The sequence below is a fragment of the Athene cunicularia genome, assembly GCF_003259725.1.
Source record: "Athene cunicularia isolate RWA chromosome 8 unlocalized genomic scaffold, athCun1 chr8_part1, whole genome shotgun sequence".
Taxonomy (NCBI): Eukaryota; Metazoa; Chordata; class Aves; order Strigiformes; family Strigidae; genus Athene; species Athene cunicularia.
This window is the reverse complement of record NW_020799109.1, coordinates 28,399,224-28,425,130: the sequence shown is the minus strand read 5'-3', so window position 1 is coordinate 28,425,130 and position 25,907 is coordinate 28,399,224. Positions and strand designations below refer to the sequence as shown.

Here is a 25,907-nt window from a genome sequence, read left to right as displayed (position 1 = left end):
ATGAAGGAGGCAGCCATTGGCGATGATGCCTCTGCCACCGTGCACCTCCAGGTTGGGATGTCCATGGAGCTGAGCTCTGCTGGGATTTCCCTTCACTTTGTCAGAGCAGCGTCTTGTAAGAGCTTGGGCTTGCCCAACTGCTTGGTTTCTTGCTGCCAGCATTCCTTTTGCTGAACCACCAGGTTTTCAAGAAAATTGTAGGAGCTGAGTTACCTTCACAGTTCCTGTTCAAAGTGTGGTTGAAATTGGCAAATGACTCAAAAACTGCCAGGGAGATCAGAGGCAAAGAGTGCGTTGCATCATAAGCAATTTCTCCAGAAAGCCAGTTGAAATCAGCTGGGGAAGCTGGGGTGCCCTTTTGGAAAGCACCTCTAAGAGGTGTGGTGCCCAGAGCAGCCCATCTGAGGGCACAGTCTCCCTTCTGGAGAAGCTGGTGCGAGCTCTGCCCCTTGGCTTCTCCGCTGTTGCTGCCTCTCTCCTGCCATACATTGCACGTTGGCTTTGCTCTCCCAGTGGCTGGGCCAGCCCCATGCAGTCAGTGTGTCCCTGGGGAGAAGATGTCCTCTCTGTTGTGGCTGCTGCAAAGGGCTGAGGCCCATCTCCAACTTGCTTCACTCCAACGTGGCAAGCCACGCTCTGAGCAAGACACAGCCTGCCTTGAACTTAGCTGGCACGGAGAGCAAGGAGGGGGGAAAGCTGGGAGAAGGGAAGAGATCTTTGATGGGATTTTCCAACAACATTTCCCACTTTATTTTACAGTGTAAAGCAAGACCCAGAGCAGGAGACCTAATTGCTCAGGAGCAGTACCTCTGCCATGCAAATGTACTCTCTGCTCTAGCAAACACAGAAGGTATTACCCTTTGGTTATTGTTGGGAGTTTCAGGTCTTGAAATTTTCCAGGCTCATTTTCTCTAATGATTTGAGAGAAGTCAAAGCCCCTTCTGTGTGAAAACTGAAGGCATGGGGAGTTTTTGGACACGAGCTGTACCTGAAAGCTGGAAAGGCTGATGCTCAGCTACCGGTGACTGCTAGGTGGGAGAGAATAACCCAGAGCTGCCTGGGCAGTTGCAGGGATTCAGTGCTGTTTTGGGGCAGCCTGGCCTGTTTCAGCCAGTGCTAGTGGAGCTACGGGGCAGGTGTGTGGTTAGGGTGGATATGGGCACCTGTCTCTCTGGACATGGCTCTGGGTGAGTGCAGCAGCTGGTCTCCCAAGGCAGACAGTGAGGATGGGACTCTTGACTTTGGCCATAGGCTGGCAGATAACCAGGGAAAGAAACAGCCTGTGCCCAGGGGTAAGGAGTTTTAATATTTTATTACCTCTGTGCCCAGGTGACAGATTCAATAAAACTTCCAGAGCAACTACAAAACAAATGCCTGAGCAACAGAAGAGGTTTGTGGGAGAAACCTGCATGTTTTAGCACAGCCCAGGCTCAACAAGCAGGACTTGAAGTCATCTGTACGTAAATAATAATCATGGGGAGTGCTTTTGCCTCCCTTGTTCATGTAAGGCAAGATCAGAGTGCTGTCAGCCAGAATGAAATGTAATACTTGTTTTAGTAACTCATCCATCCTTCATCATGGATGAGGGGATGAATTCTGCAGCTTAAGAGGAGCTTTTCATCTCCAACTCCTGAAATCCTTCTAATGCTGGGAACAGATTTGGTCAAAATATTACTTGGGTTTACTTTTATGTGAAGATGTGGGGTTTTTTTCCCTCTTGCTTTTGATTCAGGAAAGCGTCTCTATTCATAAGGGGCACTTAAACTGTCTGCACAATGAAAGCAGTGTCTCAGCTGCATTCACTGTGAATTCAGCAGGCGTTTGCTCAGGCCCAAGCCTGTGGCAGCAGATGACATGTGGTTTGATACGCTTCTTCCCATCAGATGTTGGGAAATAAAACATGCTTCTGATACAATCATTTGACGATGTTGGCTTGGTCTCCCTGTGAGTCTCTATGTAAGGAGAATAAATTTAAAAGGCCTTTTTTTTCCCCTGACAAAAAGCTAGGGGAGGACTCCAGGGTCTGCCCTTGTCAAAAATGCCGTCTGACTTCTGGAGCGGGAAATGATTGAGATTTTCCTGTGCAGTTGCCTCAAGTTGGGCATTTCAGCCTGTAGTTAGACGCCTGACTGCAAGTGGCTTTAGCATCAAAGGGTTCTGCAGATTGGCTTAGCTGTCACACTTCAGCTTTTAAAATAGAGCCAACTGGCTAACCATAGACCATTACTACCAGGATGCCAGCTTTTGCCTGGCTCGCTAACAGAGTGCTTGAAGCCTTTATGGGAGGACTGTTGCTTACCGCATGAATGTCCTATGCCAGTACAGCAGGACCAAAGTCCAGTCTCAGGGTTGCTGTGACTCCTTGAAGGACTGTGGCTCTTAATTCTTTTTCTATTTTTTAAGCTCCAGATTTTGTCATGTGAAAACCTGGGGTAAAAGAAGTACATCTCTGGCAATGTGTATAAGTCAGAAGCGTGAGACTCAGCCAGCTTTGAGGTTAAAAAAAAAAAAAAAAAAAAAAAAAAAAAAAAGCAGAGGGTGCACTGAGAGAAGGCACAGTCTGTTTGGAGCCTGCCTTGATGCTGGTTTCCTACAGAGGCAATCGCGTGATTCTTGGAGTGTCCAACTTAGGGTCCATGAACATGTAGATTGGTCCCATTTTAGCTGCTCCTGCTGTGTGTGAACAACGCTGGGTGACACAGCCAAGGCAAAGCTATCGCCTCTCCCCGGCCCAGTTAAAGACTCACAGACACACTTGCTTTCAAGCCAAGTGACAATTCCTGGGCTGCAGGAGCCGGGGGTAACTCAAAGACTGCAGACGCCACGCAAGCATCTGGGTTTTACAAGCACTGGAGCAGAGCGTGCTAGCGCAGGGCAGGCTGCCTGCCCCAGGCTGCAGCTATGTGCAGAAAGTCTCCTTTTCCCCCTTCCATTTTTGTTGTTGCTGCACAAGTCCCATGAATGGTTAAATATCCTGCTAGAGCAAGGTAAATGAAGGGTCTTTGCCCAATAAACCCCTGTTTTTGTAGGTCTGCTGTAGCTGTGTGCCTTTGACTCAGGCTGAGAAAGGAAACAGTAAAGTTTTTGCACAGTATAGGGTCAGGAGCATTTTACACTTCACTGAGCGAGCTCTGAGTTTGCGGCAGGAAAACAGTTCAGGCTGACCTCTCCGGAGCCCACTCTGAGAGCCAAGGCAGAGATTATTTCTGGACCAAGAACCTCTATTGCTTTTTCCAGGTTAACGTGACGGTCTTTTCCCTTCCTCACTCATACATGCTCTCTGCAGAGTACTCCTGCATGCACTCCCATGTGGACACGATGCTTGTCCTGAGCAAACACCAGAAAGGTTTCCTGACTCTGAGGTTTCCTTTTCTGGAGCGCTCGACAGGCTGGACTGGAAAAAGGTTTGAGGGCCTGGGGAGTTTGCTGGCAGAGCTTTTCCTCCTCTTGGGGAGGTGGGAGTAATCCCACAGGAAAGGGGCAGCATGGCTCTTGTCCTGGCACTCAGTTGAGCTGTGCAGGATCAGGAGGAGGTGATGGAGTTCCCAAATCACGATGTTAGGAGCAGAGCCAGGTCACCCACCCATTGGGCTCCACACCCTTCTGACTTCTCTCTGCTTTTGACTTCAGCCTGTCCCAGCTGAACATCCAGCCTGAAGGAATTCCTCTTATTCCTCCTTAGCACTAATGAGCTGTGGGACTAATGATCTTGGGGTATCTTGCTCCAAATGGAGCAAGATGGTGCTGTGTGGCTCAGAGGTTCTTTGCAGCCTGGTTAGAGCCAGTGCAAGCCTGGCTTTGATGGCTGCCCATCAGCTCAGCAAGGCCCTTGCAGAAATCAGCTTGCTGTGTCCTGAGCCCTGTGGCTGAGCTTGGCAGGCACGTGAGCCAGAGGGTTGGGGAAAGGGGTGCCACCAGTCCTAAACCAGGCGGCAGCCTCCTGAGAAGGGGCAGGAAGCGCTGAGTGTCCCCATTGAACAGGCAGCTCACGCTGAGCATTGTAGCCGAGCGTGTTTGCAGCGTTTTATGGGGCATAATCTGTTGTCATCTAAGCCGATGGCAAATTCCGTACTTTCTGCAGCTGACGCTAAATAGGTCTTTTGAAGGTTGTAATTTCTCGTTTAACTGATGCCAGTTGCAAATACTTTGTGCTGAGGAATAGCCCCTTAGCGCCAAATAAAATACAGTGGAAGTCTGTGGCATGTTTTTCAGCGTATTGTTAGTTACAGCCCTCCTGACAGAGCACATTCGATGCCGAAGATAAATGCTTGGGAGTCTCTTGCCAATTTATGTCCGAAAGGGCTTTTCTTGGATGTCTTTTTCTCTGTGGAAAAATGTTTTTCTGTTTTTCCAGCAAACTCTTAATGAGCTGTGCTTAAAAGAAAAAGAGGACCTATTTTGGGACCAGCCCATTCTGCTTTAGTTCTCTCTGAGTTGGTCTGGGGCTCTTTGGGTGCTCTGATCTTTGTTACACCACATTGCATGGCAGCAGTCTTTGCATAGCAATTTGCATGTTCCAGGACCTGCACGGGGGATGTTTCAGCCCATCCAGCACACCTTGTAGTGATCCTCATGCCTGGGGTTGAAGGGTACTGGCAGTTGACCTGTCTCAGAAAATCGAGGCTCCTTCCAGGCTACAAGTACAGTTGTTGGCATATTAGGACTCTGGATTCCCATGCTGGGATCTCAGTCTTTCAATTCAAATTCAATTTCTGTGACTGAGGGGGAGCCTGGAGAGCTGATGTGAGTAGACTGGGATGTGGGGCCAGTTGAAGGACATGCCTGCAGGGATGTGGGCTAGCGGTGGGCCCATGGCCAGGAGCTTTGTGTCTGGCTGCTCAGCAGTCCTAGCTCAGCATTGCTGCCAGCACTTCTAGCATGTGGCTGGGGCCTGAGGTTGGCAGGAGAGGGCATTCAGCCTGATCCATGTTGTCCATCCCTGGTACTCCTTTCTGAGAGATACATGGAGAACTGCATGAGGAGTAAGAGGGACAAAGCCGCCTCTGACAGGGAGTCGCCTGCACACTCATTCCTGCGATCAGAGAAGTTGGCAGAGATTTCCTAAGTGAAACTGAGGGCTCTTGAGATTTCTGTGAGCAAGAAGCAGCTGAGCTTTCTTTCTTAGGGACAAGGAGATTTCAGAAGTCCCCACAAGGGATGCTGTTTGTGGAGCAGAGTGGAAAGCCCATCCCATGGCCTCTTCTGTCTAAATCGACCCAGACATCCAGGCCCCAGGATGATGGTTCAGTAGGTCGATGAGGCTGAGGGAGCCACTGCACTGCAGCAGTGGGGCGATCTGGGGCCTTGTGCAGGCGATGCTCAGTGCTCACCTGCCATCGCATGGCCATGGCTGTGGCTGATCCAGAGGGGACCAAGCCTGAGCTTCAGAAGCTACGTGCTGGCTTGGCCCAGGGAAGCACCAGTGCAGGACGTGGTGGTGCCTATCAGCTCTTGGGGTGCTGTTAAGCTTTGCTTTGGAGCCAAACTAAGCTGAAGTAAGTCCATCTGCCTTCATTTCTGAATCAAAACCAACTGTTTTTCTGCAAAGGGTTAGGAGCAGAGCTAGCATTGATGTGGAGCCTCACTGTTAGTACTGATGATGGCTAGGAAATGGTGTCTGCAATACTCACAAATACACCAGCTAGTATTTGCATATGCAACTGAAATGAAATAGCTTCTGTGTACCTTTATACCATACACTGAAAGTGTTTTAATTACATGGTTTAATTTATTCTCTGTGCTGTGAAACTCAACAGCGTGAATGGCGTGACTGTAATGTGAATGCATCCCACTTCTGGTTTGTTTTGAAGTGATTTGCTTTTTGTCTGCATTCCTGTAAGTTTGGGACTACTAGATGTGTTACGAACAAAGAGAGTGGCACAAGCGTGTCCTCCAAGAGTGGGATGTCTACACAGATGGATGAAGCGAAGCAAGGAAGGAAAAGGAAGCACAGAGGAGCAGCCTGGCTTGCCCACAGTTGTTTAGAAAGCTGGAGTAGGGGGATCTACCTGGCTGCCAGATCCCCCCCTGCTTCTATTTTCTGTGCCCAGCTTTGCTCTTTTGCTGGTTTTGTTGCCATCTCCCAAAGCTCTTCCCCCAAATACAGCTTCACTGAGAGCTGGGAGCATGGTGTGAGCTCCAGGGATGGGGGTCTGGCAGAGAACTGATGAAGTTGTGTCATCAGTCCACCTGTGCCCCAGGACAAGGTTGAATTTGCACATGCTGTTTGACCTATGCCAGTCCTGACATGTGTTCCTCTTGCTCATTTTAAGGACCTCTGATGATGGAGAAATCTGTATAATACACTAATCACCCCTGTAATCTTGAGTTTGGCGGAAGGTCATTTACTTATTTCAGGAAGGCTTTGATCTGGATGGTTTTAAACCTATACGTACATACTGTGTTGAATGTGGCCCTGAGGTTAGGCATGCTCTCTCTAAATACTCTCTAACATCATTGTTTTCCTAGTGAAAAATCTTAACTCCTATAGGTTTTATTGAGTAGGTTTTTTTATCATTTTGATAACATTTTTTTCAGGTTTCCATTGCAATTCATATTCACATTTCTGTGTTACTTGGCTTGAAAATACTTTGTTACTTCTCTTATTTTCTTTTAATTGTTGGTCAAAATATACTTAATAAAATAACCAGCAAATTATTTTGCCAGAGGGTTGATAAAAAAAATCGTAAGATGTTTTCCTAAGGCGGGGGGGGGGGGAAATCATCTGTTTAAAAATTTCTCATTAAATGTAATTGGCATTTCTGGACATGACTGACGCTAGGAAGTTTGAAAAAATGCCCATGCTAACAGGCTGGAGGACAGGAATTTGCTGTATTTGACAGGCTGTATACAAGAAGGATGCAGCACTGCAAACTCAGCAGTGTGGCTTTGCCAATGTGTCTAGACAGGCCATCTCCACAGGGGAGAGAGAAGCTTATTTCTTGGACCCACTCCATCTGTGGCTGCTCCGATGAGACCAGAACACTTATGGTCTCCTTTATCGATGAAGACTTTCCATCCAAGCTTTGGGTTTGTGCTGAGCTTTCTCAGCCCTCTTTGCCCGGTGACTGATCCTCTAGATGAACTGATTTGGGCTCCTGCAGCTGGTGGAACTCGGCGCCTGGAGCAGGGAGACATGGCGCAGCATGGGTGCATAGTCGTGTTTCTCCAACTGTGCTACCTTGGTGAGCCATCAAATCTTTTACTGGTTTTGAGATACTCCTCTGTTAAGTGAGCATGTGCCTAGTCTGGCAATAGATGTATTTCATCAGCTAGAGCCTTTAAATAGGTTTAAATTCTGTTAAATTGTGCTAGAATGACAGTATTTGTCTGCTAGCCTTGCACCAGACCAAAAGCAGTGTTTTGTGGCTGAGGTATCCTATGTCTCTGTACAGGTCTTCTAAATTGTCAAATCCTCTAGGTTAGAGTATCTGACATTTCAGCCAGATTAAGGGCAGCAATCAGCAGATATCCTGTAATAAATTCATCACCTGGAGGCAAAGACGTATTAGGGAGTGTCATTTCTCTCATTTGCCCCAATTCGCAGGAGCTCTGACAATCATTATTCTGCCTCCTCTACTGGGAGTTGTGCTTTTCACACTGCAGTGAACTTTGTGGAAATAGAGGTTTCCATTTTTCAGCCTTTTGATTTAAAATCTCTAGATGATTGTTCAACTCTGGCAGGGAACCATTCAAAATACATTCCAAAATATTCATCATTCCGGCAGGCTAAGAAACTTAAGATGTAGCAATTTATTAGCTAATGTGAAATGCATTTGCTGTCCAGAAGAGGCTAAGGATGGAGGTGGGTCTGAGCCTGATTTTCCTTTGCATCCTGCAGAGCCAGGGTACGGAGCATGCTGGAGCCTATGGTCCATCCCATCTGCCCTCCTGTTTTGCTGAATGCAGCTGCATCCAGCGAAAAGCCCCCAGAGCACAGCAGCAGTTTTGTCCCTCCTCCCTGTCCCCTGGCCTTAGAAGAACAGGTTTGCACTACAGGCTTGGGAAGTAGAAAGGGTTGTTTTGAAATGGCCCTACCCGCTTTAGTCCCTTTGCCTCCCATAGCGATGTGGGATGTAAAAGTCCTTTATCCCCCACTCAAAGAGTGTGCTCCTGGTCAGGATGCTCAGCCCTTGGAAGAGGCAGGTGGGCTGGATGCTAACAGCCAGGCTCAAGTTCTGTTATTTCTGGATCTCAGATGCCATCATTTTTCCAGTTGTGATCAAGAGGGACCCATAAAATGCATTAGCGGTCAAAATCTGGATTTCTAAGCGAAGCTCTGCAGTGGCTCCAGTCCAATTTGCTGGGTAGGCACAATGGCAGTGGTGGTCTGATCTGGTCGAAACACATTTGTTCTTGGATGTTAATGAAAGGGGAGCGCAGCCTTTGGAGAGCTGGTTTCTATGTTCTCACTGTCATTTGCACTTCCCCTTCTCCCGGCCCGTGGCGCCCTGTGGTCCCGGCACGGTCGTTCTGTGCCATGCCGTTTTCAGTCCTGCATATTTCAACAATAAACAGATGAAATATCCATTGAGAACAGTGTTTCTGCCTACCAGTGGGGCCAGCTGGCGCACGCATCCCACCAGTCATTGTCTGTCTGCTTGCATGGGTCCTCTGTACCAAAAAAACACATCCAAGTGAATTTCCAGATCCAGTCAGGATGGGGCTGTTTAATAATGGCACTTCTCAGCAGCACGGTGGGCCTCCACAGGGACCTGAACAAGCAGAGACATTCATGAAGCCGGTCAGCTTGAGTCAGTCTTTCCCAGTACGGGCAGGAGATTTCTGGGTAACATTTGCAGATTCTTGCGGCTGCCACAGTGTCTGGAAATGAGCCAGTTTGAAAGGCCCAAAATGCCACGTGCTTCATCTGCAACATGTATATGGACTGAAAAAAAATGCACCCAAAGCAGTCCTTTTCTGTCTCAGCAAATCCCTTTTTTTTTTTTTTTTATTTTTCACTTATCTGATTCTTGCAAAAATATCTCTTAATTTTTCCCATTAAAGAGTTTTTCGAGCTGAAGTTGGTGAAGATTTTTTGCCACTTTATTTAAATACAAGAGAAAATTTAATAAAAGTGGTGTTGCCTAGAGTTCAGGTGGGTGTGCAGTGGGAGAGTGACTACAGGGTCCCCACTTTGTGGCTTCTGGCAGATGCATCCTTATGTGTGAACACCAACAGAGAGGCACAGCCTTCTGAATCCATGGCCATCAGAAGAGTGTGGAAATGTTTTCTATTTATTTTAGTCTCAGGGAATACTTTGAGGGCTGGACAGACCTTGAAAAGACTGGGGTGTACCATTCCAAAGGGCTGAAGCAACCTCAGTATTGTCAGCCTTGTGCTCCTGGCTCCAGTACACCCCGTTAACACCTGGCCCAAGCAGCAGCACATCAGTTTTGCTCTCTCCCAAAGACTCCTTCCTGTGGAAGGAATCAAAATCCACCCCACACTTGGTCCCTACAATGAGGGAGTCTCCCTAAGATGTTCTGTATTTTGTTGTTAAAGTTTTGTCTCAGCAGCTTGACATCAAAGGTGTATTAGTCCCTGAAACCTGAAGCATAGGTGACACCTGTTCGTGATTCATGTCCAGCTATATGTCTGTGGGTCAACTCTGTATATAAAGAGAAAGGGTACAACAGGTAAATCCAACAGGAAGGCAGGTGGAAATAATACTGTATGCCTTTTGTATAGTGTATAAGCCTATGGAGCTCACTGGAGTGGGTTATGAGTGTGGAAAATAGATTAATGCCTTGCCTCATTGTTGTGATGGTTTGTTGCCACTGTCTTTGAGGCAGCTGGTGGTATCCAGGTGGATACTGGCCTTCCTGGTGCACCAGTCTGCTCCTGCATGGGAAATCCCCATTACATGGTCAATCTAAGAGCAGTGGCGACTCTTAGGAAGAATATTCCCAGCCGTTGTGCTAGTTTGGATATGCACCACATGCACATTAGGGTAAAAGGGGCAGCATTACACAAATCAGCTTTCCAAGTCTTTGCAGAAAGGACAAGAAGGGGTGCTGAAGAGGACAAGGATGTTATCTGGAATGAACTAGGGCAGGGAGGGGGCCAAGAGCATAGAGTGGCAGCTTTGGAAATGAAAAAATACTGATGGAGCAGGGTGGAGGTTAGGAAGTTTGATCTTGGCTGTGTGAATGCCATTCCTGAGATGAAACATTAGGATACATGGCATGGGAAGGGGAGCTGAGGGGAAGAGGATGTAGGCGTTAGAGGTCATAGCCCCTAACCTCGCACAGCTGTGACTTCACATGTGTTCAGTGCTGCCAGACGGACTGATCCCAGGTCTTGCCCAGGAGTAAGGAAGGGCCTGTGAAGACTGAGGTGCTCCAGCTCTCCAGGGAAGGTCTGGTGGTCGTACTGGCACCAGTGGCTGGACGTCATTGCAGCTGAGTGCTGTGCTGGAGTGCCCTGACCCATTTTGGATATGATAACCTTCGCGTATGGTGGTGGGCTTTGGCTGGTGGAACTGTGCGATTGCATTTCTGCTCCTCGATCACAGGTCCAGTGCTTCTGCAGCATCAGGCTAATGAGGGACTCGGGGGGAGGACTAGAGCCCCCTTGGATCCTGTCCCCTCCTGAGCCTGGTAAATCCACCCCGCTGGATCGCCGCCATGGTCTGGTGGTCTGTCAGTTTGTCAGTTACAAAATGCAGTCTCACAGAACATGATTTGCCGCTGGCAGGCTTTTAAAATATGTGTTTGCTTTTGATTATATTTTTTTAAAAATTAATTTTCCAAGGATCAATGTGGTAATGCATATAAAAATTACAATATGTAAAACAAAGTATAAAAGCATACAAGGAATTCCAAACACATAACATACTGTGCCTTGGAGCTTATGAGATCCATACAGCGCTTATTGTATTATGGGAACACTCTGACCCCAAGACCCGGTGGAAAGACTTGTTAGAAGAGCAGGACTAAGCCATGTGCCTCACGAGCTGTAGGATGCCCAGAAGGAAAACCCTAGTGAATAAAAAAGCAGAGCTGTTACAGCAGAATTTACACTGGTCTGTGGGATCTAGGGGGACTTTCAATGGCTTTGTACCAATTTCTGGAGAAGGATGTATACTTTTGCACCCGCAAATATTGTTCTCCCAGTAATTAACACTTAACGTCATGTCTTTCCAGGGAGACTCTCTAGATTTCCATTGGATCATGATTGCTTTTTTTTTTTTTCCCAAGCATCAGTTCTTTTGTCAACTCCAGCAAGTGGGAACATTGATGTGGTTAGGGAGGGGACACGTCTTAGTTGCTGTAACTGCCCATGTGCTCTGCAGGTTCTCCCACCAGATGAGAGGCAGAGCACTGGAGCCAAAACCACCCTGAAAAGGAGTTTTGTCTTACATTTGTTTTAGGGTAGCTGCTCGTAGCTGCTAGGGAGGAGCTCATGCTGCCCTGTCTGTGAGTCAGGAGGGGAACAGGTTGGGTTTGTGGAGGGAACCTGATCCCCAGTTCTGCAGTCATGCAGAAGTGCAGAGCAGAGCACAAGGGGATGCCTCTGCACTCAGGTCCCTGCAGCACCTGATAAGTCTGGGTGACAGCTGTTTGCATGCTGGAAACTAGTTTTCAGGAGCTCAGAGGTTTCTACAGGCTCTCCATCAGGAAGGCGACAACCCCAAGACCTTATACCTGGTGGGTGAGAGTCACTGACTGCTGCTGTGCCTTGAAGCCCACCAGAAAATGTCCCTTTTGTCTCTGGCATAGGTGGGAGGTCCTTTGGCTCGAGCGCCTGTCCTGGTGGAGCACAGTGGATTTCACCATTGGCACTGGTGAATCTGTGGTTGTACAGGACCTCAGTGAGTTCCCCTAGTCTGGCAGGCAGAGCCGGGTGCAACTGGAGACCGTAGGCATGCTATCCATGCAAAAACTATTCACAGCTCTGTAATGATATGTAATTGTTTGTATGCGGTCAGCTAAAAATTATCCTGATAGGTTCCACATTGCAGACACTTTGGAGAGAAACTGCTGTAGCTGCATGGGTAATGCTGAAAGTACACTTTTCCATTTAGTATTAAAACTCAGGTTTTGTATAAAAAATTCATTATTGCCTTTCTGAAGTTCCATGCTCATGCACAAAATAACTTATTTTTTATGTGCAAAATTTGAATGTGATTAATTTACAAGATAATCAAAAGCAAAGGCTTTTAAAAGAAATATAGCATCTGTTTCTTTGGGGTTTTTTTTCCTCTGTTCCTGGTGATCTTAACAAGAGTGGAACTTCAGATACTTGAATTTTCTGTATAATTGAAATAACTTGAGGTCTTGTGCACAGATGGTGCAGAAAAAACAAACAAATAAGCAGCAAAGATTAGAAAAAAGCGCAGCCAGTGTTTTGTAATGGGAGAAAAATGATAGTTTGAAAATCTCCATAGTCTGACCTGTAACCACAGATACAAACCTGCTGTTATTATGGTTGTACAGCTGGCTTAGGTGTATCTGCTTATCAGGGCTAGCTTCAGTACATGACTTAATAGGCATCTCCTACCTTAACATATTTAGTTTTCTTTTAAGTGTCATCTTTGTTCCGTATTGCCTACATTTGTGATGTCTGGTGTAACATAATAACTTCTCCATGTAGCATTTGTGTACCCTGAAGCTAAACCTTATTTCTGTTTGAAAATACGTTTCATGCATGGAAATACATATAAACTCGAGTTTGTTCTCTCATGGGAGCTTTTAGAAAGATACTTCAGGCAACTCTGAGGATGAAATCTTATCCATGTGGGTCCCCTTGCCCCTGTTCTGTCCCTGCTCACATCTGGTAAAGAGGATGGATGCTGCTGGGCTATGGGCTTCTGCTGCCCAGAGGAGCAGAGTCCTTCCAGGCAATGCTTGGGAAGGGAAGCTGCAAAACCAGCTATGGACCTGGCTGTCCAGCCTGGTCAAAGACACAAAACAACCCAAGGGAAAATAGAAGTGCAAGGCTTTTCCCTGTTTTCTGCCAAAGTGATGTTTTCAGGCTGGGAAGAGGCTTTTCAGGTTGAGGTTGTCTCATTTAGGGTGAGCTTTGCTCTGCCTGGGCTCGGCGCTGAGTGCTGTTGGTGCCTACTGGCTCTTTTAGATGGGGTGCAACCTTGTGTTTGTGGGACCCCCTGCCCACAGGCAGCCCCACTCTGTGGCATGCTAGCTTGTCTCCAGCATCCACCAGTGTAAAATCACTTAAGACCTGTCTCAAATCGATCAGGGCAGGGCTTTGTCATCAGGTGGATTTTGTATGTCCCTGTCCCTGCTTCCCACTCCCCTTCCTGGTGCCTTGTTTTAGCTTTGATTAAATCTTTCGGGTTTGGGTTTTTGGTTTTTATGATGCAAGTCGACAAAGCTGCCCTGCACCCAGAGTGTTGCAGTATTTTGAATCGAAAGCAAAGCAGAGTGCAAATAAAACTGGAACATGAACCTGCAAAGGGCTCTAACTGTTTGGACGGCTGATGTTGGGGAGAGGAGTCTGCCCGAAGCGAGGGGCAACCAACAGAAATATTTCTACTCAAGCTTCTTAAAATTTAACTTTAAAACCAATAAAAAAACCTGTTCCACTCTCTTCTATTCTCCTTTTTCCTTTCTTTCTCCACCACTCTGAATAAAACTTTTCACTTCTTTGGCTTGCAGGATTTTTTTTTTTTTTTAAGAGTTTTTGGTTGGTAGGTTTTTAGTTTCTAGATTATTTTTTTCCCTATGAAATAATTTGTCTCGTTTTTTTATTTAATCTCTGTGCAAACTTTAGCGGCAACTTCTTATTTTGGAGGCTGCGATGATAGTGTGATTCCTTATTTTCTTCCTGGAATCTTTCTCGGTTTATATAACTGATGTGACAAATCTTTCCTGCCTTACTGTGTATGATATTGCAGCTAAATGTCTCTGTCCCTCACTTAATTAAATCCAATTGTTTACTTTCAATTTGGATCCAATTAATGTACTATAATAGCTGGTTCTGGACTTAATAGAACTGGTCAAAACTTCTCAAAACTTCCCACACAATGTAAATCCCATCTGCAGATCAGTTTTTGTTCTGACCTGGAATGAAAGCAAGTATGTACAGGCATTCCTGCAAACTGGAAATCCAAAATATGTTGTGGTTGCAAGTATTGGTGGAAAAAATACTGATCTTGTAACTTATGTGTAGGCATTTAGTTCTCAACTCTGTTTTGCTTTATAATGCATTGTATTTTCAGTGTGGCATCCCAACAGGAGCTGTCTGATGATACCCCAGTGATAGTCACAGACACTAGGACAGCCACTGTGTGATACAGAGCATAATCAGTGTCTTCAGGTGTGGATCTGCCTCGTTGCAAGAGGAGGTGTGATGAGCAAGAGAAAAAAGAATAGGACGTTTCATACTGTATCATTTAGGAGCAATTAAAAATACTTTTTTCCATCCCGGAAGTGTGTTTGTGTAGGACACCAGGATTTGTATGTCATGGGTGAATGTAGAAATAACACAGGAAAACACAAATGTGGAAACAGGAAACAAAATCCCCCAGCCGAACATGAAGGGTTGGGATTTGGAAATTAAATTCCCAGGTTTTCCAGCATGGGGCTCCTGAGAGGAGAACGTGTTTTTCGACGTCTCTGGGGGATGCATTTGCAAGCGGATCAGCTTTTGAGAACGCTGCTCGTAATAAAATATTTCTGATTAAAAGAATGTTGATGACAGACTTCTGAGCCATCTAAAAAGCTTTAGAGCTGGTTTCCTCTTCTCTCGTTTTCTGCTGACTCCAGTCAGTAGTGCTGTCAACACTGTTTAGGAATACCATTTTTCAGTGTTCAGTGTTGTTTCCTGATAAAAAAATAATGGCAGGAAAAAGAAAGAAAATACCCGGCTGACATGTTGAAGGCAGCCGGTGACTGTTGTGAGCAAGGTGACATTTGCAGACACCTGGGGTTTAGGTGTCTGCACTCCCTCGTTAGCAGTTTGTAATCAACATATGGTATGTCTGCATGGCAAAATGCAAGGCATGATCAACCCAGCGGTGCTCTGGGCTAATATGGCTATTACTGTTTTTTTTTCCTGCTGCCTGTGTAACTCCTGTAGACATTTGGATCTAGCTGTGTTGTGCTGTTTCAGAGGTGTAGTGGAAGGAGATCTCAAAATCCCGACTGCCCTGTCACAGGTTGTGCTTTGCTGTTGAGCCACCCCAGTCCAGCTACGTCTTGGAAAAAGGGGGTGGTGACTCATGTCCCTGCTCCGTGCCAGCCGATGCTGGAGGTGCATTAGCCAACGGTGACCCAACCGTGAGTCACTGCAGTATGGCCAGTGCCTGCAACTTTCCGTTTCTTGGCCCTGCTATTTTTGGGTCCAGTAATTATGAGGTGAGCTGTGAATCACTGGTGTCTCACTTTATGCTGGGAGGAAACCAGGCAAATTGTGTTAACGTGCTTGGCAGGAGGGATTCTTGTTCTCCAGCGTTTTACAGGCTTTGGCCCTTCTTCTCCCTCCCCAGAGCAATGTGCTCACCCTTCCTCATGTGTAACTGTCACGCAGGATCTGAGCAATGGCCAGACAGCCTGGGGTTTGCGCTCCCTTGAGACGGGTGTCATCTTCTGGGCAGGAACTGACACTTCAAGGGCCTGGAGGGGATTCCCAAGGGGTCCCAAAGGCTTTTATTGATTTGTTTATCCAGTCCACGTAGGCAGGGTTTAGTTTAGAAAATGGCATCACATAGATAACTCAGAAGGAGGCCAGATACCCATGTTGACATTGGCTTCTACAGCAGCAGGTCTTGCAGTGTTTCTGCCATCCAGAGGGACGATTGTGCCCTCAGGGTTGTTCTCTGCTGGCTGTTTGCTATGTTGTATGGTGCATAGCAGCACAACTACGTTGAAGCTTGCCAGTAAAGCCAGGGGGAAATCGCTGACCTTTTTTGTAAAACTTTGGTGATCAGTCAAGAGAGCGGCGTGCAGGAGTTTTCTGCTTCTTTGTAAGGGACAGACTCTGTGACACTGCTAACCCCCCCAGCAGGCAGAAACGTGTGCATGGTGTTCTGCACAAGCAGCAGTTAAATCCCATCCCTCTGCTTCACCCCGTTGCTTCCCATCACCTGAGCAAGGTAGACACACCTGCCTTGTTTAATGCCCCGGGATTTCCTACACACATTTTTTTTTCTTGCACGTTCCTGCCTCTGCCAATCCCTTCCCAGCTCAGCTTTATGATTCAACATGCCTGTTAAAAACTGGTCTCCAAACATTTCCTCTTGGATACAAGAAAACCAAGGGTATGGTTTTGTGCCCAGGAATCCCCAGACTGGAAAGGGGTCTGCTGGGAATTGTCAGGCTGTTGGAAAAGGATCGGGGACAGAGGAGCTGTAAACCTGCAGGAATTTGAAAAACCTGGTTTAATTTAAGAGGAATGTCCTTTTGTTCCCAAATGGATGGGCCTTGCTCCAAAGGCATTCAGGTGCAGTAACTGTTACCAGATGGGCTGTGAAAAGTAACACAAACAGGTGGTGAGGACAACAACCATAGACTGATTTCTTTGTCAGCTTCTCCCTGTGCCTTACATACCCCCTTGAGAACAAGAGGATGAGGGGAGCTGTCATATTTGTACATGACAAGAGAAATGACTGTCGAGGGAATATTCTGCAACTGTATATAGCAGGTCAAGCCCTTGGACTCTCAGTAGTGAGACTGTCATCTGGGCCAAGGTACGCAGTGATTAACTGAAAGTGAAATATAATTCACTAGCACATGCATTTTTATAGATACAATGATCATTATATTTTAATGCATGCTGACATGTATATTGGCTCAGATCCTCCCAGGTGTAACTACTGTTCTTCCACTTAAGACAGTGGGACCATGCTGACATTGCCCACCTGGGGCTCTGCCCAGCATGCTTGGGAGGGTTGAGGAATGGAGCTGCAGGAGTGTGAGAAGCCTTGATGGTTTTGGTGAGACCCCAACATACTGGAGCACTTGAAGAGGAACGAGTGCAAGGCAATGGCAGACCAGTCCTGCAGCCTGAACGGGGCTGTTCTACAGAGGCAGAAGTAGGCTCCCGCTCCTGCTGGCGGGTCCCTTGCTCTCCACTTCCTTTGGTGTGGTTCTCACCGTTAACTGATGTGTTTGCTGTGCTGTGACTGGTGTGATGAGTGAACATGCTTCAGTACAGGTAGGGTACAAGCAAAACCAGTGTCATAGCCTCCAGCTTCTCCAAATGAAGAGCATTCAAACCCCTAGAGATATCACTCACCTCTTGCCAGTACCTGTGAGGGCCCATGCGTGGATAGCTCCATCACTGCTGCTACACTGGCATGTGCAACAGTGCTGGGAAAAGGAGAGATGGTGCAGGACAGATATTCGTAGTTATCTCAGCACTGATGTTACTCCAGTGACCGTAGGCACAAGCAGTGTGACTCCAGATGTATGGATGTACTGATGTATTGCTGGGGTAAATACAAATCGGGCACAAAACAATATGTGCTCTTACGGGACGCACAGCTTGTTGCTTCCTGCCTTGCTGGCCTGGGCAAGGCAATGAGGGGTGCTGGAGAGTGTACAACTGTTCTTCAGTCAATGGTATCCGATGTGCTTATGATCAGTCTCTCTCTTACTGGGTTTTTGCTTCCCAATTGCAACGCTCTTCATGTCTGTCTGACTGTTTCCACGTCCTTGGCTTGCAAACGTACAAGTGAAACTGGTTTTTGTGCTTGTTTCTTGTTCAGGCCAGTATCATCATGCTTCATTTCCACTGTCTGACACCTCTTTGTTTGCAGCTCCCCATCTCTGCCCAAATTGATGCGCCTCAGTCTGGATGTGGGGAGGATAAGAAAGTGAAGTCCTCATTTAAGCCAAATGGAACTACATACAGAGAATGGCATTACCTTGGCTGTAGTCAAGCTCCAAGTAATAGCCATTTCCTTGCCTTTTCCTTACTCAGAGATGGGCACATCTTCTCACAGTCAGTAAGAGCTGGTGCAGGACTTGTGCTCACCCCACAGGGCTCTGTTATGTCCCAGTAAGGGCAATCCTTGGAAATCTGAAGCCAAGTGAACAGGCGTTCAGGATTCTTTATGGTCAGAAAAGGTTTCTAGGATTGTTAGGAATGGGGAGATGTGTTTTGGACTTTTTTGCTTCTTTTTAGAAATAAGGAAGCTGAATCATGGGGTAACTTGAGAGAGCTGGTACAAGCCTTACACAGTTGAGCTGGGAAATAAATGCTTGGGGTCAATGCGCTTTCCACCTTCTTTTTACACGGGAACTAACACGGCATGGTTAAGGTGTGGTATCAAAATTGTGCAAGCCTCTTCCTAAATCCTTTTCACCTTGAAACTGTTGAGGTTATTCACCCCACTGCTGTGGGCTCCTAGCTTTCTAGCCTTTTAAATCTCCATTTGTCTCTCCTAGATGATCAGCTGAACTCAGAAGAAAAGAAGAAAAGAAAGCAGAGAAGGAACAGGACTACCTTCAACAGCAGCCAGCTCCAGGCATTAGAGAGGGTCTTTGAGAGGACACACTACCCTGATGCCTTTGTACGGGAAGACCTTGCACGCAGGGTCAACCTCACTGAAGCCAGAGTTCAGGTAATCATTGCAGCTTCTATCCAGACACCTCACCTGGGGAGCATTACCAGGCTATTCCAGTACAGCAGCAGAAATCCTTAAGGTGTTCGTGGCACACTGGAGTCATCAAGCTCCTGGGTCATGCTGTACTGCAGTCCCAAGCATGCCATGCCTTGAGGAGGACTGCCAGGCCTGATCTGCCACCATACTTACCACCTGCTCAGTCAGATGTGTTGTGGTCAGATGGTTTGTTCAAGGCCAAGATATCAGATGTTCTGTGCTCAGGCTGCTCATGTTATCTTGAGCTGCTCAGCTCTTAGCTTGCAAGCCTGCACTTTTCTGAAGGTCAAAGCAGACCATGGAATACGATGTGATCTTACTTAGCCAGTTCCTCACACAGGGGCTTTATCAGGGCAGATGTAAGGATTGTCTTTTCATTAGTTTTCCAGTGACAGGCAAGCTGAAGCAGCCTGCTTTCAGAGTCCTGTCTTGCCCAGCAGGGCAGAGGCGATGTGGTGAAAGAGTGAGAGTTGCAGCAGAGCTGGTTGTGATGGTTGGTGGGTCTGTGCGCTTCCCATCCCAGGTGTGGTTCCAGAACCGGAGAGCCAAGTTTCGCCGGAACGAGAGGGCGATGCTGGCCAGCAAGAATGCCTCTCTGCTCAAATCCTACTCAGGGGACGTGACCGCTGTGGAGCAGCCCATAGTACCTCGCCCAGCTCCAAGACCCACCGACTATCTCTCCTGGGGTACTGCCTCGCCTTACAGGTGAGTGAATAACCCCTCTGGGGCTGACCAGTCTCTGGCATAGTATTGTGCAGCCTGAGAGTGGCCCTCAGACAGCTCTAATGGGCTGTTAATAGTTGAATGGGACAACTGGAGGATACAGCAGTTTGACCACCCAACTGCTTTTCCCTTACCCGATCCCATCCCACCCCATCTCATTGTCAGACTTGCAAGGTGGGCTTGGTTCAGCATCATTGTGGCTTTCTGGCAGCTGTCTGCATGGGAGGTTGAGGCTTTTTTTTTTTGTGGTCTCTTCAATTTGAGAAGTTTTGAAAGAGGATCAGGTAGAAATACATGGGAACAAAAGGGATTGCAGTTGCTTCCCTGGTGCATCCAGTTTAAAGCAAGGAAGAAACCTTTCCATGGGACACTGGTCATGGCAGAGCACTGGGGATGCTCAGCCACCACACGGTGGCCAGAAGAGGGAGTTCTGTGGCTGTCCCACGGCAGTCACTGGTTGGGATGCAAGGAAGGGCTGGGAACTCGCTCCATGCATGTTGCTTCCAGTCCTCCCCTCTGGTCAGCACTGAACTGGTGGGCAATTTCTTTCTAGTTGCTAGAGCACAAGCATGTGTGTGAACGAGCTGTGCTGTTCTTTTGCCCACAGTAAGGACCAGGTATTTCTGGTGTTCAGTGTCCATCTGTGACCAGCGCTGCTTAAGGGGTGGCAGGAAAGAAGTGCAGATGTGGCAACCCCAGTTTGCTCAAAGGATCTGGGATGTCCATGCATGTCACGGGCTTCCCTGTCCTCCTCTGTGCCATCCACAGCCCAGCAAGAACTGGGTGTGGATGCAAGATCCACAGGATATGTTTGTGTGTGGGGAGCCAGCTGGCTTGTAGGCAATTAAAAATGAGGTTGGTGCGTATTTTTTAGTATAGTGGCTTCATTGTTGGTCAGGACCTTGCAGCCTTTGGCTGGATTTCCTCATGTTCATTTGGCTTGGTCACAGCCAGCTTCCCACTGGCTTCCACACTATGCCCAGGACCTGTCTTGTTCAGTCACTTTGACCCCCTTCTTGCACCCAAAACATTGTTTGCACAGTTAGGTCTGCAACCACATGGCCTTCCTGATTGTTGCTTCAGTGCCATGGGGTCCTCCTAATCCACCCTGTATCTCCAGAAGAACGAGTCTTAGGTTCACCCACTCCATGCTCTTGATGACCACCAGTTTGGTCTTAAAGATGGCCCTTATCCTTTGGATTTTATCTGAGGACTGCTGTCTGGCAAAATCCCCCTTTTGGGGTTGAAGCTTTCTCTCTCTGAAGTGCTCCTTGGTGTAGCATCCCAGGGAGGAGTCTGGGTGGTGAGTTCAGGGCAGAGAAGCACAGGTCCTTCCCCACCCCACTGAGACTGCTCTGGTCACAGTACCAGATCCCTACTGAACACTTGTGGCTTATTTCTACCTCTCACACTTTTAAAAATAGATCGTCCCTCCCAAGATGTTGTTTACATGAGGGGCTTCATAACGGCTTCTAGGAGAAGACCCTGCAAAGGTAACTTCCAGGGGCACACTGGGAAGGGCTGTCTGGGGCCACTGGGCAACAAGAAGCCTAAGGCATCTGGGATGTGTGAACGAGGACACCAAAGGAGAAGGGAAAGCCTTAGCGATGTTTTTACTCCCTCTAAGGTCCAGACATGGCTGTGCCTCTCCACAGTGCGAAGAGGTATCCTCACTGTCTTTGGTGAACGGAGTTAAATCCAGTTGGCATCCAGTCATGAGTGGTGTCCCCCAGGGCTTGGTTTTGGGGCCACTCCTGTTTAACATCTTTATTGATGATCTAGACGAGGGGATCGAGTGCACCCTCAGTCAGTTTGCAGATGACACCCAGTTGGGTGGGAGTGTTGGTCTGCTCGAGGGCAGGGAGGCTCTGCAGAGAGACCTGGACAGGCTGGAGCCATGGGCTGAGGCCAACTGGAGTAGTTTCCATAAGGCCAAATGCCGGGGGCTGCCCTTGGGCCACAACAACCCCCAGCAGTGCTACAGGCTTGGGGAGGAGTGGCTGGAGAGCTGCCAGTCAGAGAGGGACCTGGGGGGATGATTGCCAGCCGGCTGAACAGGAGCCAGCAGTGTGCCCAGGTGGCCAAGGAGGCCAATGGCATCCTGGCTTGTGTCAGCAATAGCGTGGCCAGCAGGGACAGGGAAGGGATCTGACCCCTGTACTCGGCACTGGTGAGGCCACACCTCGATTCCTGTGTTCAGATTTGGGCCCCTCACTACAAAAAGGACATTGAGTGACTCGAGCGTGTCCAGAGAAGGGCAACGGAGCTGGTGCAGGGTCTGGAACACAGGTCTGATGGGGAGCATCTGAGGGAACTGGGGGTGTTTAGTCTGGAGAAGAGGAGGCTGAGGGGAGACCTCATCGCCCTCTACAGCTACCTGAAAGGAAGCTGCAGAGAGCTGGGGATGAGTCTCTTTAACCTAGTAGTAAGCGACAGGACAAGAGGTGATGGCCTCAAGTTGCACCAAGGAAAGTTTAGACTAGATGTCAGGAATTATTTCTTTACAGAACGGGTTGTTAGGCGTTGGAATGGGCTGCCCAGGGAGGTGGTGGAGTCCCCATCCCTGGAGGTGTTTAAGAGTTGGGTCAACTTAGCGCTTAAGGATATTGTGTAGTTGGGAACTGTCAGTGTTAGGTTAACGGTTGGACTAGATGATCTTCAAGTTCCTTCCCAACCTAGACGATTCTGTGATTCTGTCTTGCTGTCTTGCCCTTGTCTTAAGCCAAGATGTTTCAGCAAAGACATTTGCAGTTTACAGCCATCCCCGCTGGCTGACATGCGAAACCAGGATGGACTGCAGGAGGGGTAGGAGGCATTGGCAGAAAAGCAGAGCAGCTGATTTCCACAAAGTGGGGTGGTCAGGACCCTCAGACACTTTATGTTGCCCAGGTTTTCTAATCCTACTGGTCATCTCAGCAATTGCATTCATCTTAGTGGGCAGTTGGGCCAGGCTGTCACAGCCTCATTAAAGCTTTGAACTGAGTAGGGTTATTCAAGTTTTGGACACTTAGTGAAAAAAAGACATGCAGAGTGTTTGCATGGCCCTCTGCCCCCTCCTCATCTCCTGGCACTGCTGTACCAGCCCCTGATCAACAGCTAGTCCGGGAGAGAGCTGAGAGCAGGGCTGAGAGTTCTGCGGCTGGTGCTGTTTTTACTTTTAGATCTGGGGAAAGTTTTCAATCAGTGTGTTTATTCTCCAAATGCATTCAGCCACAGGTCAACCAAAGCTATTTGCAGATCTCTGTCATGTAGATAGCCAAGTAGATACTGTTATTTTTTTTAAGTTGAAATGTTTTTGTTAGACATTTTTTAGCATAGGTTCCTAAGAAAACAAGACTAGCATTCGTGCCGTCAGGCTGCACTTCCCACTCCAACAACCTTTGACTCCACGGGCCATTGAAAACCATATCTGAAGGGAGGATTTTAGACCTCAGAAGCCTGATGTTCCTCTGTGTTTCATGAAAGCAGGCAGCTGAGTAGAGGAAGGAGACTTTCTGTGCCTGAATGAGGTGGAGGGTGGGGGCAGTGCGGTGATTTCAACCCTTACTAGACCCTGGAGAGTCTCTGGAGCTATCTCCGGTGTTTGGAGATAGCCATCTTGCACATTGCTCCTTGGGGGATAGCTTGCTAAAAGAGAGTATTTCTGGAGAGTTTGGGTTGAGCAGAGATTTCACTGGGCAACAGTAATTTTTCCCACACCTCTGGGGAGCTGAGAGCAGGAGGCTCCCTGGAGTTTTAGATCAGACTTGGGCAGTAGTCTGGTTTTGAATGGGACAGTTTACACCTGAGATGGAAAATTCCTATTTTATCTAATCTAGAGTATCCTTGAGGGTCTTCTAGTTTCTTCCAGCACAAAAACATGGGGAAGATGGACCTTGTGGAAGTGGGTGGGAACAGGTGCTTAAGTAGCCACCAGCTGTACAGCTTGTGAAACTTTGCAGTGCCTCTGCAGGCAGCAGTTGGGCTTCTCACATTGCTGCTGACCTGGTAAAGTAACCAACCCAGCCATGGAGAGAGAACTGAAGGGGTACACAACTGGCTGGGGAAGGCTCCAGGTGTGCTGATCCATCATGTCCTGGACCCCAGTGAAGTGCAGACGATGCACCCCAAGTTGGGCAAAGTCAAGCATGTATTTTGATGTGTGTATTTTAATGTCCATCCTCCATGTCCTTGCAGTAGCTGTTAGAGACTCTCAAAAAGTTCTGAATGTTTGTTCTCCTGGAGAGAGTTTTCCGTGATTTTCCCTGGATGGGTGTAAGCAGCTTCACATCTATGGGTCTTACCAGTACTTTCAGTGTGTGTAAGCTGTTGTGTTTCCACCGGTCCTGATGCAGAAATGACAGTTCCTCCCTGAAGACAAGTTATTTTCCCTGATTTTAAAGTGAGAAATAGGAGTTATTTGATGTGGGATGGGACCTACTAGTATTACTTAGTCTGAATCTCATGGAGACTGAGGATTGCATTTAAACTCCTGGCAGGTCAGCTCTGCCCAATGAAGTCAGAGATACCACCAGTGCTTAGGGATGAGCATGCATGTCCATGGCCTGATCTGTTGGCACAGCAAATGTCCATTTCCCTCAAGGAACATTTGCTGTTGCAAAGGCTTTTCCAGTCATGGAGGTCAGCACCAGAAGAAATTATTTTTTAAAGAGAAAGACAAAAGAAAATACGAAAAAAACAAGCTATCTTGTTTCCCGGGCTGTGGGTGGAGGAGAGCATTTCCCAGAGCCTCAAGATGTGAGCCACCCGGCCAGGCAGATGGAAAGGGTCAGCACCAGATCTGAGCTTGACTCCCAGAGAGTATTTGTGGTTTCCTCCTGAACATGCTGGCTATGTTAAATGGCCATCTCTAGTTCACTTGGTGGTTTTCAACTGGTTTTGATCTGTGGACTCATGTATAGAAAATGCAGCAGGTCAGACAGTTTGCTGGTTTTTGGGTCTTTGCTTTTCACAGAAACCTGGAACATGTGAGTTAAAGTTTTCTAGTGGTCTGGAAAGCAGATTTGCAAATTTTTGGTAGGGTAAGAAAGGACTCGGAGATCTTTGTTCAGCCTCCGCTGTTAAAAGTAATGTTTTTCATGAATAAAGTCACGATTTGAAGGGAGAAAGGATGTTTTGGGGTTTTTTTCCCCTTAGCCTTTAAGGCATGCTCTTTATGATCAGCTGATGTTTTGAGGGAAAAGTGGAAATTTTCATTCCAAAAGGCTGAAACCAAAAAGCATCACAATTGTTGAAATGGGTTTTTCCCAGAGTGTTTCTTTAATGTAACATCTGTTTCAGAAGTGACGTGATTTCACAAGCAGTAAACCCAGAAATTGCTCTCATCAAAAAGACATTGCTTCCAGTGGGAATACTTTTAAGGACAGTAGTCTAACTGGGAGGATGGGCACCCTGACCTCATTGTAAACCTTTTGGGTTAGAAAATAGTAAATGGAAATTTTCCTGTTGACTTCAATCAGCTTTGGTGTTGGCTATCCCTGGGTAAGTGAATTGCAGCAGAAAGATTTACAGGGGTGTTAAATAAAAAGTAGTTATAATTCTCTGCTTACATAAGAAATACGTCCCACAGGTATGGAAATGCCAGGGTTTAACCTCTCTGCGATGCACATCTGCTCTCTGTATGGTGCGAAGACCATGTCTGACGTGATGTTTCTCTCTTTCCATCCCACAGTGCCATGGCCACCTACTCCACCACATGTACCAATGCCAGTCCAGCACAGGGCATGAATATGGCCAACAGTATTGCCAACCTGAGACTGAAGGCAAAGGAATATAGTTTACAGAGAAATCAAGTGCCCACGGTCAATTAACGACTGGAGGCAGCTGCCTTGCAGAAGGAAGAAATACAACAGCACCCGTCCTGCTTCGCAACTTGTTTGTGCTGAAAGAAAAAGAAAAAACAAAAAAAAACCCCAACACCCACCCCACCCCCCCCAAAATGCAAAAAAAAAGAAAAAAGCCAACCCTAACCCAGAATTGAACATGGGGACCAAACTGGGAGCAAACTGAACCGCTCACGAGTGACAAGGTTCCTCCTTCTTTTTGGGATAATGCCACCATTTTTTTTTTCTTTTTATTGTCAGGTTTATTGCTTCTGCTCAATATACTACGAGCTTCTTCAGTAAAGGACAGTCTCATCCTTGTTGGTTTCCATTTTTGTATGGGACTGCAAAAGAAACCTCTGCCGATCTCAGCCTGTGGATGCATCCCACTCACCATCATGCTGAGATGCAAAGCTTGCTCCTTTTTCCCCTGCTCCAGCTCACCCTAGAAGTTGTTTGGTCACCACTTTCTCTTGTATCCACCTGACCCTTCATGCCTCCAGTCCCTTGTGGCCCAGAGGCAGCGCTGTTACCATCAGTCTGCGAGAAGCTCCTTAGTGCAAGGAGATGAGATCGTCCTGCCAGGGGTTTCTGGAGCAGTCTGAGATGTGAGGAGGACCTCCTTGGGCTTTGCAATGCTTCATTGCTTTTTTGAGTATTCCTGGCACTGCTGCCTTGAAAAGCCAAAGAAGAGAGGAAAGCCATCATGGGTGTGTGAGCCCAGGGGGAGCGTAGTGGGGGGATCACTCTGTAATGCCAGGAGTAGGACCATTAGGACACTCTGTTCTATG

The 25,907-nt window shown here is 47.4% G+C and overlaps 1 protein-coding gene across 1 annotated transcript; it reads left to right on the top strand.

The window, feature by feature from the left end:
• On the top strand, positions 1-25,214 carry PRRX1 (paired related homeobox 1). The gene is made up of 4 exons (XM_026853997.1): positions 1-115; positions 18,357-18,532; positions 19,095-19,276; positions 24,966-25,214. Exons 1-4 carry the CDS (start codon positions 1-3, stop codon positions 25,102-25,104), a joined length of 612 nt encoding a protein of 203 aa, XP_026709798.1. The 3' UTR covers positions 25,105-25,214.
• Positions 25,215-25,907: the final 693 nt, after the last annotated feature.

Coding starts and splice junctions, on each gene's coding strand:
- PRRX1 (XM_026853997.1), top strand. CDS start 1: ATGAAGGAGGCAGCCATTGGCGATGATGCCTCTGCCACCGTGCACCTC. Junction 18,533..19,094: donor TCACTGAAGCCAGAGTTCAG/GTAATCATTGCA, acceptor TTCCCATCCCAG/GTGTGGTTCCAGAACCGGAG. Junction 19,277..24,965: donor GGTACTGCCTCGCCTTACAG/GTGAGTGAATAA, acceptor TCCATCCCACAG/TGCCATGGCCACCTACTCCA.